Here is a 13858-nt window from a genome sequence, read left to right as displayed (position 1 = left end):
CAATGAAATATGAGTAATGTTTAGCACATCATAAGGACACTAAAACGTATAGCGTACAATGTTCACATTGACTGCTGTTCAGCGACGTCGGTGTACTTTTTTTTTGACGGGAAACGAGGTAGATTCGACACGTCATTGACACCACGTGCTTTCTCCTTTGCGTCATCTTTCGAAAGTACATAGGCGATGCTACGGGAATGGAACCCAGGCAGTCCCAAAGTAAGAAGCAATCGTCACTGCGCATCGCGTCAAGCACTACGCGGTGACGACTTCCTTGATACTCCAATGCGGTGTCCTTTTTCAAAACTGCTTAATAAAGCCTTATCACGTCGCACATTACGTGCACCAGAAGAAACAGCTGTTTTCGAGATTGAAATATGGGAGTCGTCGGAAGATCCAGACAGCGGCAGGATTCCAACCACCTCCTCTTCATTACTTGTCACGGGCGCTTCCCATTATGCCACACTGGCAACACTTCCCAGGGTCTTGCATTACTTCTAGTGGCTCCAGCGGTGTTTCCGTGTATGTCCTAGGCTGCTGACATTGGTTGTGTGATATTTCCACTTTTGTTGAACATTCGCCCAGTCGTGTTGCCTTTGTTTAATCAGGTTTTACTATACAGGGTGTTTGCACTAACGCGTTCAGAAATTGTCTTTAAAGGGAGCGAGAATAGAAAAGCAAGTGGTACTTTTCTGCTACTTCAGTAAGAAAAAGGTGCTGCTTCACTGGTAGCACCTGTTTCTTAGTCAGGTAGCTGAAAAGTAGCGGTTGTTTCTCTTTTATCGCTCGCCTTAAATAAAGTTTCTGCACAAATTAGAGAAAATACCCTGTATAACCAAATTAGGCTTTCTAGAGCTTCCCCTAGCACTTCCCAGGGTATTGCATACTTCTCGAGGCTCCAACGGTGTTTCCGTGCACGTCCTAGGCTGCTGCCATTGGTTGTGTGACATTTCCACTTTTGTTGAACATTCCCCCAGTCGTGTTGCCTTTGTTTCCTGCACTCAACGCAGGGAAACATCCCACATCATCATCACCCATTCACCTATGTTGTTCTTGTTGTTGTGTTTAATGAGGTTTTACTATACATGGTGTTTGCACCAACGCGTCGAGAAATTGTCTTTAATGGGAGCGATAGTATAAAAGCAAGCGGTGCTTTTCGCTACTTGAGTAAGAAAAAGGTACTGCATCACTGGTAGCACCTGTTTCTTAGTCAGGTAGCTGAAAAGTAGCGGTCGTTTCTCTTTTATCGCTCGCCTTAAATAAAGTTTCTGCACAAATTAGAGAAAATACCCTGTATAACCAAATTAGGCTTTCTAGAGCTTGTTATGGCCTAGACAGGACGTCCCTCCAGCTCGCAAACACGTACCTCAGGTTCCTGGGCGACACAGAGGAACACTCCGTCGCTGATATACCAGCTGATACCGTAACGTATATATGAGTAGCATAGCGTATATATGATATAGCGTATACCGTGGCTGATATAACCACGCTTTAAGGGATCCTTTCAAGTCGACGAGACATACACTAACACTCTTACAGTAACACATTTCACCTCAGCACGGTTAACTTCTTCTCTCACGGGCACAAGGAACCAATTTTTCGAATCTTGGATTTCTTTCTCGATGACGAACAACGCAAGAACGACGCGGATGGACAGGGGTTATTCATCCAACACACTCTTCATTTCCTCGCACTTCTTTCTCCATAGGCCCTGTTGCTTTGCAAGCCAAGCTACCAGTCTCTCACCGAGGTAAGCTAGGAAACTGACGAGTAATCCACCAATGAGTACGACGAAAGCGGGCCTCAAATCAGCCACAGTAAAGGGAGTGACCCCCTGATCATCTTCATTAGTTGTTTCGCTGTTTCTCTTATAAGAGCTCCTGAAGTCGTCCAAGGACCTTGCCCTCTCGTACAGTCCTGCCTCGAAACCTTGTGTTATCAATTTCTTGAGGGCTGCCCTGTAAGGTGACCGGTAGTGTACGACAGGTCCAGAAGGCGCCTCACCGTCAATGATCTCTTGAAAGCCGAAAGTATCATTTGGGAGAACTTCTATGCACTCGTTCAAGTCCTCAACTTTTGCCACATAAACCAGATATCTTGCAAGAGGGGCAGAAAAGCAGTTGCATCGTGGTGTGATGTCATGAGACACGCCTCTGAAAAACATCTTTCGCAAGATATGGGGTGTGCGGTAAATGCATAAACACACACTACGTTTACCGTTGTGTCGTAACAGCGATGCCATGTCATAAATTCCATCTTCTAGTGGGACACTTCGTAGTAGAGACGTTAGAGATCCCTTGTAGACCGTGGACAGCGTCAGCACAAAGAACAGCCACGACACAAGGATAATTCGAATAGAGGTCAATCTCTGATGATCAGATGCCAGCAGCCCCGGACTCGCCGTCGAAAAAAGTGACGTTGTGTAGAAGGCCGACAATCTGTAAAAGGTGGGTGATCTTCCAGCAGCTATTTTGAAGACGAGGAATGTCATGGTAGAACAAAACAGCACCGCACAAAATACGCACGTCCAGACGCTGTAGCTAAATGGCAAGAGAATGACCACTTCTTTTGCCTGTGGCTTCCGAGCCTTTCCGAAGAGTACGAAATGAGTGGGTCCCCAGTACGCGCTATCGGTGCTAAATATCTGGTAATCTTTGTCGTACGGGTCCAGTAATACGTCCGTTGCGTTTAACAGAAAATTATAAAACTGCAACAAATCCGCCATATGTGGCGTGGTGAAGTTTAATGGATTCAGTCGTGTCTCTGAGAGGGTTGCATGTTGATCGACGCTGCAGTTCTTGTGACGGACGTGTTCAAAGAAAGTAATAGAGTATGTGTATCCGCATACAGGGCCATGGACGCAGTCGACTCGAAGTGTCCTTCCATTGAGTTCTACTGAGGTAGGCTCAGTAAGTTTCTTCGCAAATTCAGCCTTCGGCAGATGTGACAATGGATACATAAAATCGTAATCCTCACAAAAATCTGGTGCTAGGAACGCTGTACTATTCATTAGAAATATGTGCGAAAATGTTCCTATGGAGATGGGAGTGTGAAAATATCCGCTCGATACGACGTTGTCCGCGTACAGAGTAATTGACGGCGTGTGTGGCCCATTCGATCTGAAACCCTTCATTTGCAGCCTCCTGAAATCGTCTAAGCTACAAACCACTTTTAGTGCTCGCGAAACATTGTTGCGGAACTCGTCACTCTTGAAGTGGTCTTGGACAGTGATGACGATCTGGTGACGAAGGAACTGCGTGAGACGGGAGAAGACCCAGCTGTGCTGAGCTGCGCATTTGGGAGTCATTAAGATCCCGAGGCTGCGGCCGCCAAAATGCTTGTTCATGTAGTCGATGAAACTGACAGATGTAGTGAACTTCTCCCATGGCTCTTGCGAGAGAATAACTTGCAACATCACCACAAAGGTAACGAATGCGAACGAACGCATTTCTAGACAGTCGTTAGTGAGAGAATGTGAAAGGCAATCTGCTGTAGCGCTGTCCAAGGACCTATTCTCTCAAAGTAATCGACCTCGTTTACTTTGTGTCTGGCCTGTCATTGGTCATCACGGCTTGGTGGTCACGCCTCCTTCACGTAACGACCAATGACAGGCAATGACGCAAAGTAATCGAGGTCGATTACTTTGACAAGAATAGGGCAACAGGACAGAAATTGAGATAGTTTCCGCAGGCGTTCCTGATGCGTTCGTATTCTGTTCGTGTGCGCAGCATGCTCTAGACATGCCTGTTTTCGAAGCCACTCAACACCGTCTTCAAACAGGCGTAACCATGTTTCACGATTCATCGAATAGAGTGCTGTCGTGGAAGAGAGACAGGGGCCTGGTACCTGACAAATACATCACCACTCCATCGAGATTATATGGTTGATTTCTAACGGCCAATGCGACTGGTCGATCGTACATGGGGAAAAGCATGTATTAGCCGCGTTTAGGCGAACTCTTGGTTTATCGCAGGAAATGCTCTTCCATCAAGCAGAATCATCCAATCTTCTGAACTTTCTAAGAACAGAACATCAATCGCACAGCACGTTGTCCGCCAACCATTGCGACGAATGTATCGCTTCTGATTCGAAGAGCGTGGGGGCGTACGCCTTTTTGTAGTAATTTAGATATATGATATTTGCTACCGGAGGGGGGGAGGAGGGGTAATGGAAGGATCGGCTTGTCGTTGCTGGCCACGCAGAAGTGGGTGTCCTCACGACGTACGCCCCTCTCTGTCTCTTCAAATCAGCCCTATCATTGTTGCAGTGGTTGGCGCACAACGAACTATGCTGTGAAGGTCTGTTCTGAGAGGGTAAGGAGGATTAACGTGAGGAAGTACGATAAGTCAACTCGAACTGTTTCAGTCGGTTTCATGTAACCGCGGCTATTGTAGTGTGCTTACACACGTCTGCCACCATGGCCCTGAAAGAATTATTGGGCAGTACTCTGGCCGTACCTGAAAACACAGCCGAATCTGCAGTAGTGCACTGTTAAAACAGAACTTCACCACATAGCTGATATGTAGTATCAAGTGTGATAACATGCGCGTTTGGCACTTGTGTGATAACGGGCTACGCCCACCACCTTTCCTATTTAAGCACATGTCGAGATATGTCTTTTTTTCATTGCAACCGCTTCTCATGTAATGTTCAGTTGGGGTCCGCACGCCGCGGACCAATAAAGTATGTTGTGTCTGTTAATGGTGTGCTGCTTCTGAAAGACATGACATAAATGGCGACGAGAGTTGGACACCCTGCCTTGCTCAACTTCGTGTTCAGCAGCGTTTTGGATATTGTGCCTTTTGGGATACTATAAAGCGACAACATGACGTCCGGCGATGAACCCTCTACAGCACACCGCACCATGAGCACAGGTACGCCTTTAATTGGCAGTATCGAGCCATTTGATGAGTCTATATCAGAATGGATGACGTACGAGCAGCGCGTTTCATCGTATTTGGCAGTAAATTCAATACCTAAGGAACTGGAGGTCCATGCTTTCATCACTCTCATAGGACCAAAAACTTATCGTCTCTTAACCGACCTTGTTGCACCGTCAGAGCCTACTGCAAAGACTATAGACGAATTAAAGCAGGCGCTCAGAGCACATCTGTCACCAAAGCCCTCCGTCATTGCGGAAAGAGCGAAATTCCACGTAAGAAAGCAAAATGATTCCGAGACTATTGCAGATTTTGTTGCTGCTCTCAAGCATCTGGCACAAACCTGCAAATTCGGTACAAGCTTAGACGAAACCATGAGAGACCGATTCGTAACCGGACTCCAGCGAATGGATATACAAAAGTGTCTTTTTGCTGAAGACGAAACTCTGACATTTAAAAGAGCTGTAGAAAAAGCGCTCTCACTGGAGCAAGCGAGTAAGAATGCTTCTAGCTGCCATGAAGAACATAACTTAACAGCAGAAGTACAAAGACTCCAAGTAACTCGCCGAAAGACTGAACCACCCCAGCAAAAACCACAGCGCACATCGTGCTACCGCTGTAAAGCAACCGCACATATCAGCAAAGACTGTCCGTTCAGCAGTGCGAAATGTTTTCGATGCGGGAAGAAAGGTCACATTCAACGAGCGTGCTTATCAAAACGAACTGTGAAAGGAATGCAAGTAAGAGGCACGGCGAAATCTTTCCGAAATCTGAGCATAACGAGTAACGACTGTTCGCCGATTCAATTGAACAGTTTGGAAGGCAGCATTGCTCCTATATGTTTTGAAGTTGACATTGAAGGCCAAAAGGTGAACATGGAGCTCGACACCGGCGCTGCGGTGTCAGTCATTTCGGAAGAAAACTATCTGCGAATGTTTTCTCATGTCAGCCTAAATTGTACAAATGTCGTTCTGCGCACGTACACGGGCGAAATGTTGAAGCCGTTAGGAGTACTGGAAGTGACAGTGGAGTACAGAGGTCAACGTTATAGTCTTCCTCTGCATGTCATCCGTGACCATGGTCCATCTCTGATTGGGCGCGATTGGCTACAGCATATCAAATTTGACTGGACTAGCGTGCATAAACTTGACGCATCAAAAGCGCAGGAAAACAAGAATTGTTCTAGAGCCATATCGGAACTGTGTTCAAAGTACTCTAGCTTATTCAAAGGCGACCTGGGCCACATAAAGGGAGAAGTTGTAAAGCTGCACTTGAAAGAAAATGCTCGACCATGTTTTTTGAAGGCGCGCCCAGTAGCGTTCGCGCTAAAGCCAAGGGTAGAAAAGGAATTGAAAGACATGGAAGCAATGGGAATTATTACTCCTATTGAAACGTCGGAATTTGCGACACCCGTGGTGCCTGTCGTTAAAAGAAATGGACAGATACGATTGTGTGGTGACTACAAGATCACGATCAACCCAATCTTAGACAGTGTTCAATACCCACTACCACGAATCGATGACCTGTTAGCCGACCTGGGTGGTGGAAAGAACTTTTCGCGCATCGATCTCAGTCGCGCATATCAAAAACTCGAAGTGGATGACGACTCTAAGAAATATTTGGCCATCAACACTCACTTAGGTTTGTACGCCGTGAACCGCCTACCATTCGGGATAACTCCAGCGCCCATGATTTTCCAGAAAGTTATGGACTCAATGCTGAAAAAGTTACCTGGTGTTACGTGCTACCTAGACGATATTCTAGTCACTGGCAAGACAGACGAAGATCACCTGCGCAACTTAGAAGCAGTTCTAAAGACTCTGCTGGAAAAGGGTGTTAGAGTACAACGCGACAAATGTGACTTTTTTAAACCAAGACTGGAATATTTGGGACACTTAATTGATTCTGAGAGCATCAGGCCAACGCAAGAAAAAGTCAAAGCTGTTTTGTGTGCGCCCACCCCAAAAGATAAGCGACAACTAAAGTCATTTCTGGGAATGATAAATTATTATGGAAAGTTCCTTCCGAACTTATCGTCTGTGTTGCATCCGCTGAACAACCTTCTGTGTAAGGACAAACCGTGGATTTGGGACTCAAAATGCCAAAATGCGTACGAAGAGGTGAAGGACATGCTTGCTTCGACTGCAGTATTAACACACTACGACCCAGCAAAGCCGATTCAGCTTGGATGTGATGCCTCCCCGTACGGTGTAGGTGCCGTTTTGTCGCACATAGGACCAGACGGCATTAGACCCATTGCATACGCGTCAAGGACGTTGTCAAGTGCCGAAAGGAACTATAGTCAGCTCGAAAAAGAAGGTTTGGCATTAGTATTCGCCGTCAAGAAATTTCATGCGTACATATACGGCCGGCATTTTCAACTTCTGACGGATCACAAGCCACTTCAGTTTATTTTCGGGCCAAAACGAGGAATACCAACCATCGCCGCTGCACGCCTGCAGCGATGGGCGGTTTTGTTATCTGCTTACGATTTTTCACTTGAACACCGTTCGTCAGAAGATAACGTTGAACCCGACTGCTTATCAAGGCTACCACTGCCGAGCACAGAAGGCGAACAGCATGACGATGTCGGTTCTTTTTTTCATCTCTGGATGGACACGCTTCCTGTAACCTGCAAAGACATCGCCAAAGAAACAAAAAGAAATCCCGTGTTATCAACCGTGATGGCGTACACACTCCACGGATGGCCTGCGCATGTGACAGATAAGGAGTTAAAACCTTTCTTTCAACGTCGCCACGAGCTCTCCGTGCAGCAGAAATGTCTTCTTTGGGGACTACGTGTCATTGTTCCACCAACACTGAGGAGGAAAATGCTTGACGAACTACATAATTCCCACCCAGGAATCGTGCGAATGAAAGAATTGGGACGCAGTTACATCTGGTGGCCATCGATTGATGTTGATATAGAAGAGATGGCAAGAATCTGTAATCAGTGTCAGCAGCAACGCAACAATCCATGTTCAGCGCCAGTGCATCCCTGGGTACGGCCAACGAAGCCGTGGCAAAGAGTGCACATTGATTTTATGGGACCGTTCATGAACAAAATGTTTCTCATTTTAGTTGACGCGCATTCAAAGTGGCCGGAGGTGTGGGAGATGTCTTCCACGACGTCTTCAGCGACAATTCAGAAATTGCGGGAAGCCTTCAGCAGGTATGGATTGCCAGAGACTATCGTATCAGATAATGGTACACAATTTACCTCCGAAGAATTCAAAAGTTTTGTGCGCGCTAACGGAATTCGCCACGTGCTAACCGCGCCGTATCACCCTTCGACAAATGGCATCGCAGAACGATTTGTTCAGTCCCTGAAGCAAGGGCTTAAGAAGAGCAACATTCATCCTCTACATCTGCGATTGTACAATTTCCTGATGACTTACCGCAACACGCCACATGCCACTACAAGGGAATGTCCGGCAACACTCATGATGGGTAGGCGTCTACGATCCAGATTGGATCTTGTAAGGCCATCGCTGTACTCCGAAGTCCAACATCGACAGTTCAAGGGTGCCATCAACAGACGTGCTCGCGCAAGAACATTCAACGTTGGAGATACAGTGCTTGTGCGAAATTTCCGGGGCCACCCTAAGTGGTTAAGAGGTGTGATTGTTGGACAGTCGGGGCCAGTGTCTTTTCAGGTGAAGGTATCATCCCGGACGGGAGTTCATGTCTGGAGAAGACATCAGGACCAGCTTCTGACCTCTGGGTATCATGACCAAGTTCAGCACCAAGGATCATCAGCAAACGACCTGTGGTGGGACTCTACTGGAAGTTCCGAACCTGGCCCATGCAACGCACCTATCGAAAGACAGGCTGCGGTCGCCACGCGGCGATATCCTCAGCGTCAAAGACGTCCACCCGACTTCTATCGTCCAACATGAACTGCTGCAAATTATTTAGTATTAACTCATTAAGTGACTAAGTTGTGGCATCAAATGAATGCTTTATTCAGTGTTTGAAGAAAGTTTCGTTTATGGTTTCTGAACTTTGGCTATTTCATATTTGTGCGCAGTATAGCATTTAATGGTAAAGAAAAAAAAGTGACGAATTGTATAAGTGTCTTCTGTATAAGGGTGGAGAAGTGATATGTAGTATCAAGTGTGATAACATGCGCGTTTGGCACTTGTGTGATAACGGGCTACGCCCACCACCTTTCCTATTTAAGCACATGTCGAGATATGTCTTTTTTTCATTGCAACCGCTTCTCATGTAATGTTCAGTTGGGGTCCGCACGCCGCGGACCAATAAAGTATGTTGTGTCTGTTAATGGTGTGCTGCTTCTGAAAGACATGACAATAGCACGCTCATAGCCAACCATCATTCCGAATGATATCATTACGTGTATTGATTTGTTCAAAATGGCAGGAGGCGCCTATCTGGGACAGATTATCTTGTCCAGATAGGCGCCTCCTCCCGATTTGGACAAATGAAGACACAGAACGATATTATATTACCTGGGTGTCAGTGATACTTGAAGTGCAGCACAAAACACCGAATATTAAATATATAGTATATTTAAAATAAACTACAAAAAGTACTGTGAATTGTTCCTTTAAGTACTCGCCAAGTACATTGCAACTGAGTGAAGGCAGTGATAGTGATGTAGTAAAGAAAAAAATGGGGATGTGAGTTTCGACGACGTCGTACTTGCTACACTAGTACGCTTACACACAGAAAGTACAAACAAATGATGAGATGATGAATAGAGATGATGATGGAGTTCAATATGTAGCTCAAAAGTTTCGACCAAGTGAGTGTAAAATGTGGAAATCGCTGGGGCACTCGCAGCACACATTCCGCGAGTCATTCAATTTTCATAATCCCGGTTGTAGTTAAGGCAGCAATGTGAGCAAGTTGGTAGACATCTTGAAGAGGAAAAACTTGGATGATGTGTAGGAATATATGTGCGCGGAAACAACGGGACTAAGGAAGAGTTTGTGTTGCGAATTTGTGCTTACCAACGCGTTGGTTACATCGGGTAAATGCCAATGTACGCATCTTTTTTTTTTTTTTTGTAAATGCCAGTTCTGAAGCCTAGCTAGGTTGTCATTGTCCATGATTATAAACTGTAACAGACTACACAATTTCCGCTAGTAGTTGCTCGGGCAATCAGCTGTGCTAGTGGAAATATTTTTATTTCCTGATTTGTTTCTCCTTGCACATCTCGGTATACTACGCAAAAAGAGGAGAGCACTCCACAACTCTCGTTCAAAAATACTGCCGCTAGACAGAAAACTTACCAATGTTTTCCATTTTTCTGTCTTGACTTCCAGTTGGCTACTTGAGTACCTGACGGGCAAGTAGTAGACAAAAGTACTCAAACTACACAATTGGAAATGTATCTGTGATGCTCAACTTTGTCTGCTGATTCCAACGTCATATGCAGCCTGTTCGCATTCCTCGACATTGCTGTTTGCGGGACATTTACGGGGCGTTCGGTACTCGCCTGGTTAAACAAGTGGGGCGCGTTAAGTAGCGGCTCTGGAGAGTGTGTGCTCCGTCCACTCTGTCCGAGTCGCTCCGGAGCCTCTACTAAGAGAGCTTTGGGAGTGCACAAGACGCGTGCACGTTTTGTGTGGAATGTAACTAAATATGCCTCTTGGTGTCACTGAATGTTATTTTCCTGTATACAGCCGTCTTCCGACCCCGATTCCTGTGACATTATAATGAGCCATTAAGGTGCAGGCGGGTGCAACCGGAGAGGAGGGTGGAGAGCGCGAGGACCACTCCGACTTGTGGGGAGCGCGGGAGCGGCACACTTCGCTAAAGGAGATATCCCGTATAGTAAAAAGCACAGCGCTCCGTGCGCTCCCGAACTTGATCCGGCTAGCTCACGCGGCACAGGACTTCACTATCAATCAGGTGTTTGCATGACTTTTACGGGGCTTTCGGTACTCACCTGGATAAGCAAGAGGGGCGCGTTAAGTAGCGGCTCTGCAGAGTGTGCTCCGTCCACTCTGTCCGACTCGTTCCGGAGACTAAGAGAGCTTTGGGAGTGCACAAGACGCGTGCACGTTGCGCGTGGAATGTAACTAACCGTGTATTCACAGGAGCGACATTCCCCTAGAAGCGGAAGAGAGAATAGTGCCATAGCTTTCTGCTATCAAGTGAGTGCGAGCGCTCGATGTCGTGTCTTCACGTACACTGCTAACCGTGGGGAATATCCTCCTACACAGCCAGAAGATATTCCGTAGCAGACGCCAGCAGAACACGCTGACGGTGTCGTCTGCTAGGTGTCCTCTTCTAAATGAGCAGTACGCCACTCCCGATATTCTGCACCGTGTGAATGCTCACATAGCAAGAGACGGAACTTCGTCTCTGTAAGCAGTGTTTTTGCTTTTTCTTCCACTAGAATATTCCGTGAGGATGTCGCTCGTGTGAATACACGGTAAATAGCCCTCTGGGTGTCACTGAATCTTATTTTCCGGCATACAGCCGTCTTCCGATCCGGATGCCTGTAACTTTAAAAACAGTCATTAATGTGCAGGTGGGTGCAACCGGAGAGGTGGGTGGAGAGCGCGAAGAGCACTCCAACTTGTGGGGAGCGCGGAAGCGTCATCCTGCGCAAAAGGAGATATCCCGTATAGCAAAAAGCACCGCGCTCCATGCGCTCCCGAACTTGACGCGGATACTTAACATGGCCGAGGACTTCACTATCAATCAGGCGAGAACGCGCTGGACAAGATCTCATAACCGCAGTGACAACGTTCTCCCGCTTGATTTGTCGAAAACGGGAGGCGCGTACACCGTTTTGTGACACTCATGCTGTTCTGTTAACCGTCACAAAAGGGTGCGTCCACTGCACTTTCCACAAATGTCATGCGCCTCGATGTGGCGTTTACAGCTGGGTGGCGTTACCGCTTGGGACAAGTTAATTCTCCACCTGCTGCCACTGTGGTGCTCTTGAGGATCTGGAGCACATTCTCCTTCATTGCCTTCACTACCGACCTTCCCGAACCGCACTCTCCGAGTCTCTTCAGCTGGACTCCTGCCCCTTCTCCCTATCAAAATTGCTTGGTCCCTGGCCCAATCCAGCCCAGCAACGATCTGCGCTCAAAGCTCTTTTGACATTTCTGGACTTCGATCGTTATTGTGAAGGGGCTCGTCATTTTATTCCCCACATCCCCACCAGCAATGGGGTAGAGTATCGCCTCTGGCGATGAACCTCCCCACTCTGCAAAGTCAAAATAAAGTCGTTGTTGTTGTCCGGCTTTGTGGCAGTGATTTATAGGCGAATAAATTGTCAGAACTGCAAGTGGTACTCGAGATGCCTAAGACCCTGTGGATGTTAGGTGGCGTTCAGGAAACCAGAATGATGTTGATGACGGTCAAGTAATGTAGGGGCCAATTTCCATTCAGTGTACGGTAGTGTTCTTGGGCTACACCAAGACTAGAAATGGCAATTCATCGAGATGTGATTTCCTGGGACATTTTTTGTGACATTTTTTGCATTACTGTCTTCGTCATATCGTGGAACTGAAAGACTCTCCGTTAAAGAAACCATCACATCCGGAAACATGTGTATGAGGCCGATGCGGCAATGTCGGACACAGCTTCACAAACTACCTGGGTAATAGAATAGAATACAAGTAGAGAACAAAAAAAAAATGGAAACGTATGTCGTATTGGTGCGATCAGCTGTTCCAGGACGCTTAACTGTGAAAGCAAGCACTAAATAATTTAAAAGACTATTTCAGCACGTACGTCATTCAGGTAGTTCGTCAGTGCACACAGCGCAGGTTACTGGTGCTGCCTTTGCCAGCTCCCCAGTACCTTCTCAACACTAAAGTCCGTATTCACCAACTTACTTAAACTATCGGTTTAGTGACGTCGGGTTTAAATCAATCACGTGAGACTTTCGTTCGCCAATCCTGGATCACCACCCCATGCTCTACCACCTGCTGCTGTGAAGCCAATGGCGGCGCACATAGCGAGCTTCCTGCACAGCGCATGCGTATTTCACCAGTGTCTGCCAGAAGCGATGGTAGCCGGTAGGCCTAATCCCCGGTTCACGAAGAATTTTTCATCAAATCTTAGGTAAGTTTCGATTAATATAGTTACTAGAAGCGCCCAGGACACCGATTTGATCACAATGGGACGAATATTTGCCTCAAATGTTCCATTTCGATCATCCACCCAAGCTACTTAAACAGGTGGTTTAAGCCCCATGCATTTGAATGGGACGTATTTTAAACTAGGAGAGGGGCTAGGTTAACATCGGTCTAGGTATACGTTGCAACTACTGTGGACCTGTGTGTTGAAAAAACTATCGTAGATTGGTTGTGGTAGGTGATGTTGCACTAATTCGAAGTTAACTGGTAAAAATTAAGCAGAATCGTTTCAAATGCACGGTTCGTAAACAAAAACGGCGTAACGCTTGACCGGGGGTACGAAATGCGGCTGTTGTTTTTAGAAGGCGCTATTGCGAACTTTTGCATGACAAACGTAAAAAGCACCGTCAAAGTGTGGTCAAAGAGAGCGACATCGACATGTGCCACTGGACAAAATCCATATACCAATCCAAGGGACCGAGAGAGCGTGCGGATGGCCGAACGTCAATGTGCATCTTCAAAAACAAAGCATAAGTAGTGCTGGCGCTTATTATGAGCGTCATCTCCACACTGTAAGCACCCCTGTCATTGTACAGTAAGAGCAATAACGTGCTAGATGTTTGTTGCGAGCCCCGATAGAGAAATTGGGGGCGTTATCCACTGGCATGCTTATCAACCATCCCAGTATCATCTCTTCGCAGCGTGTCTAATCTCCAGAGACTGATCACTGATAGGACTGATCATAAAGTGCATTAGCGTCTTGCGGCTGTTGTGTGTGTACTATCAAGGCATGGAGATATTGCATGTTGTTGCACTACACTGAACACGAAATCTGAGCAGATTTTACGTTCCCCGATTATGAAAATACCGGAGCAAAAGCTAAGGAGGTCCCCATTTCCCCTGGATTCA

At 46.6% G+C, this 13858-nt stretch overlaps 1 protein-coding gene across 1 annotated transcript; it reads left to right on the top strand.

Moving 5' to 3' along the window:
- The first annotated feature begins 4825 nt into the window (after positions 1-4825).
- Positions 4826-8779, top strand: LOC135399747 (uncharacterized protein K02A2.6-like). Its single transcript, XM_064631479.1, has one exon. It carries the CDS (start codon positions 4826-4828, stop codon positions 8777-8779), a length of 3954 nt encoding a protein of 1317 aa, XP_064487549.1.
- Positions 8780-13858: the final 5079 nt, after the last annotated feature.

Source organism: Ornithodoros turicata, chromosome 7 (genome assembly GCF_037126465.1).
Source record: "Ornithodoros turicata isolate Travis chromosome 7, ASM3712646v1, whole genome shotgun sequence".
In the NCBI taxonomy this organism is placed as follows: domain Eukaryota; kingdom Metazoa; phylum Arthropoda; class Arachnida; order Ixodida; family Argasidae; genus Ornithodoros; species Ornithodoros turicata.
This window is presented reverse-complemented; position numbering and strand designations above follow the sequence as displayed.

Bases quoted from the DNA above. Each gene is read 5' to 3' on its own strand.
- LOC135399747 (XM_064631479.1), top strand. From the start codon at position 4,826: ATGACGTCCGGCGATGAACCCTCTACAGCACACCGCACCATGAGCACA.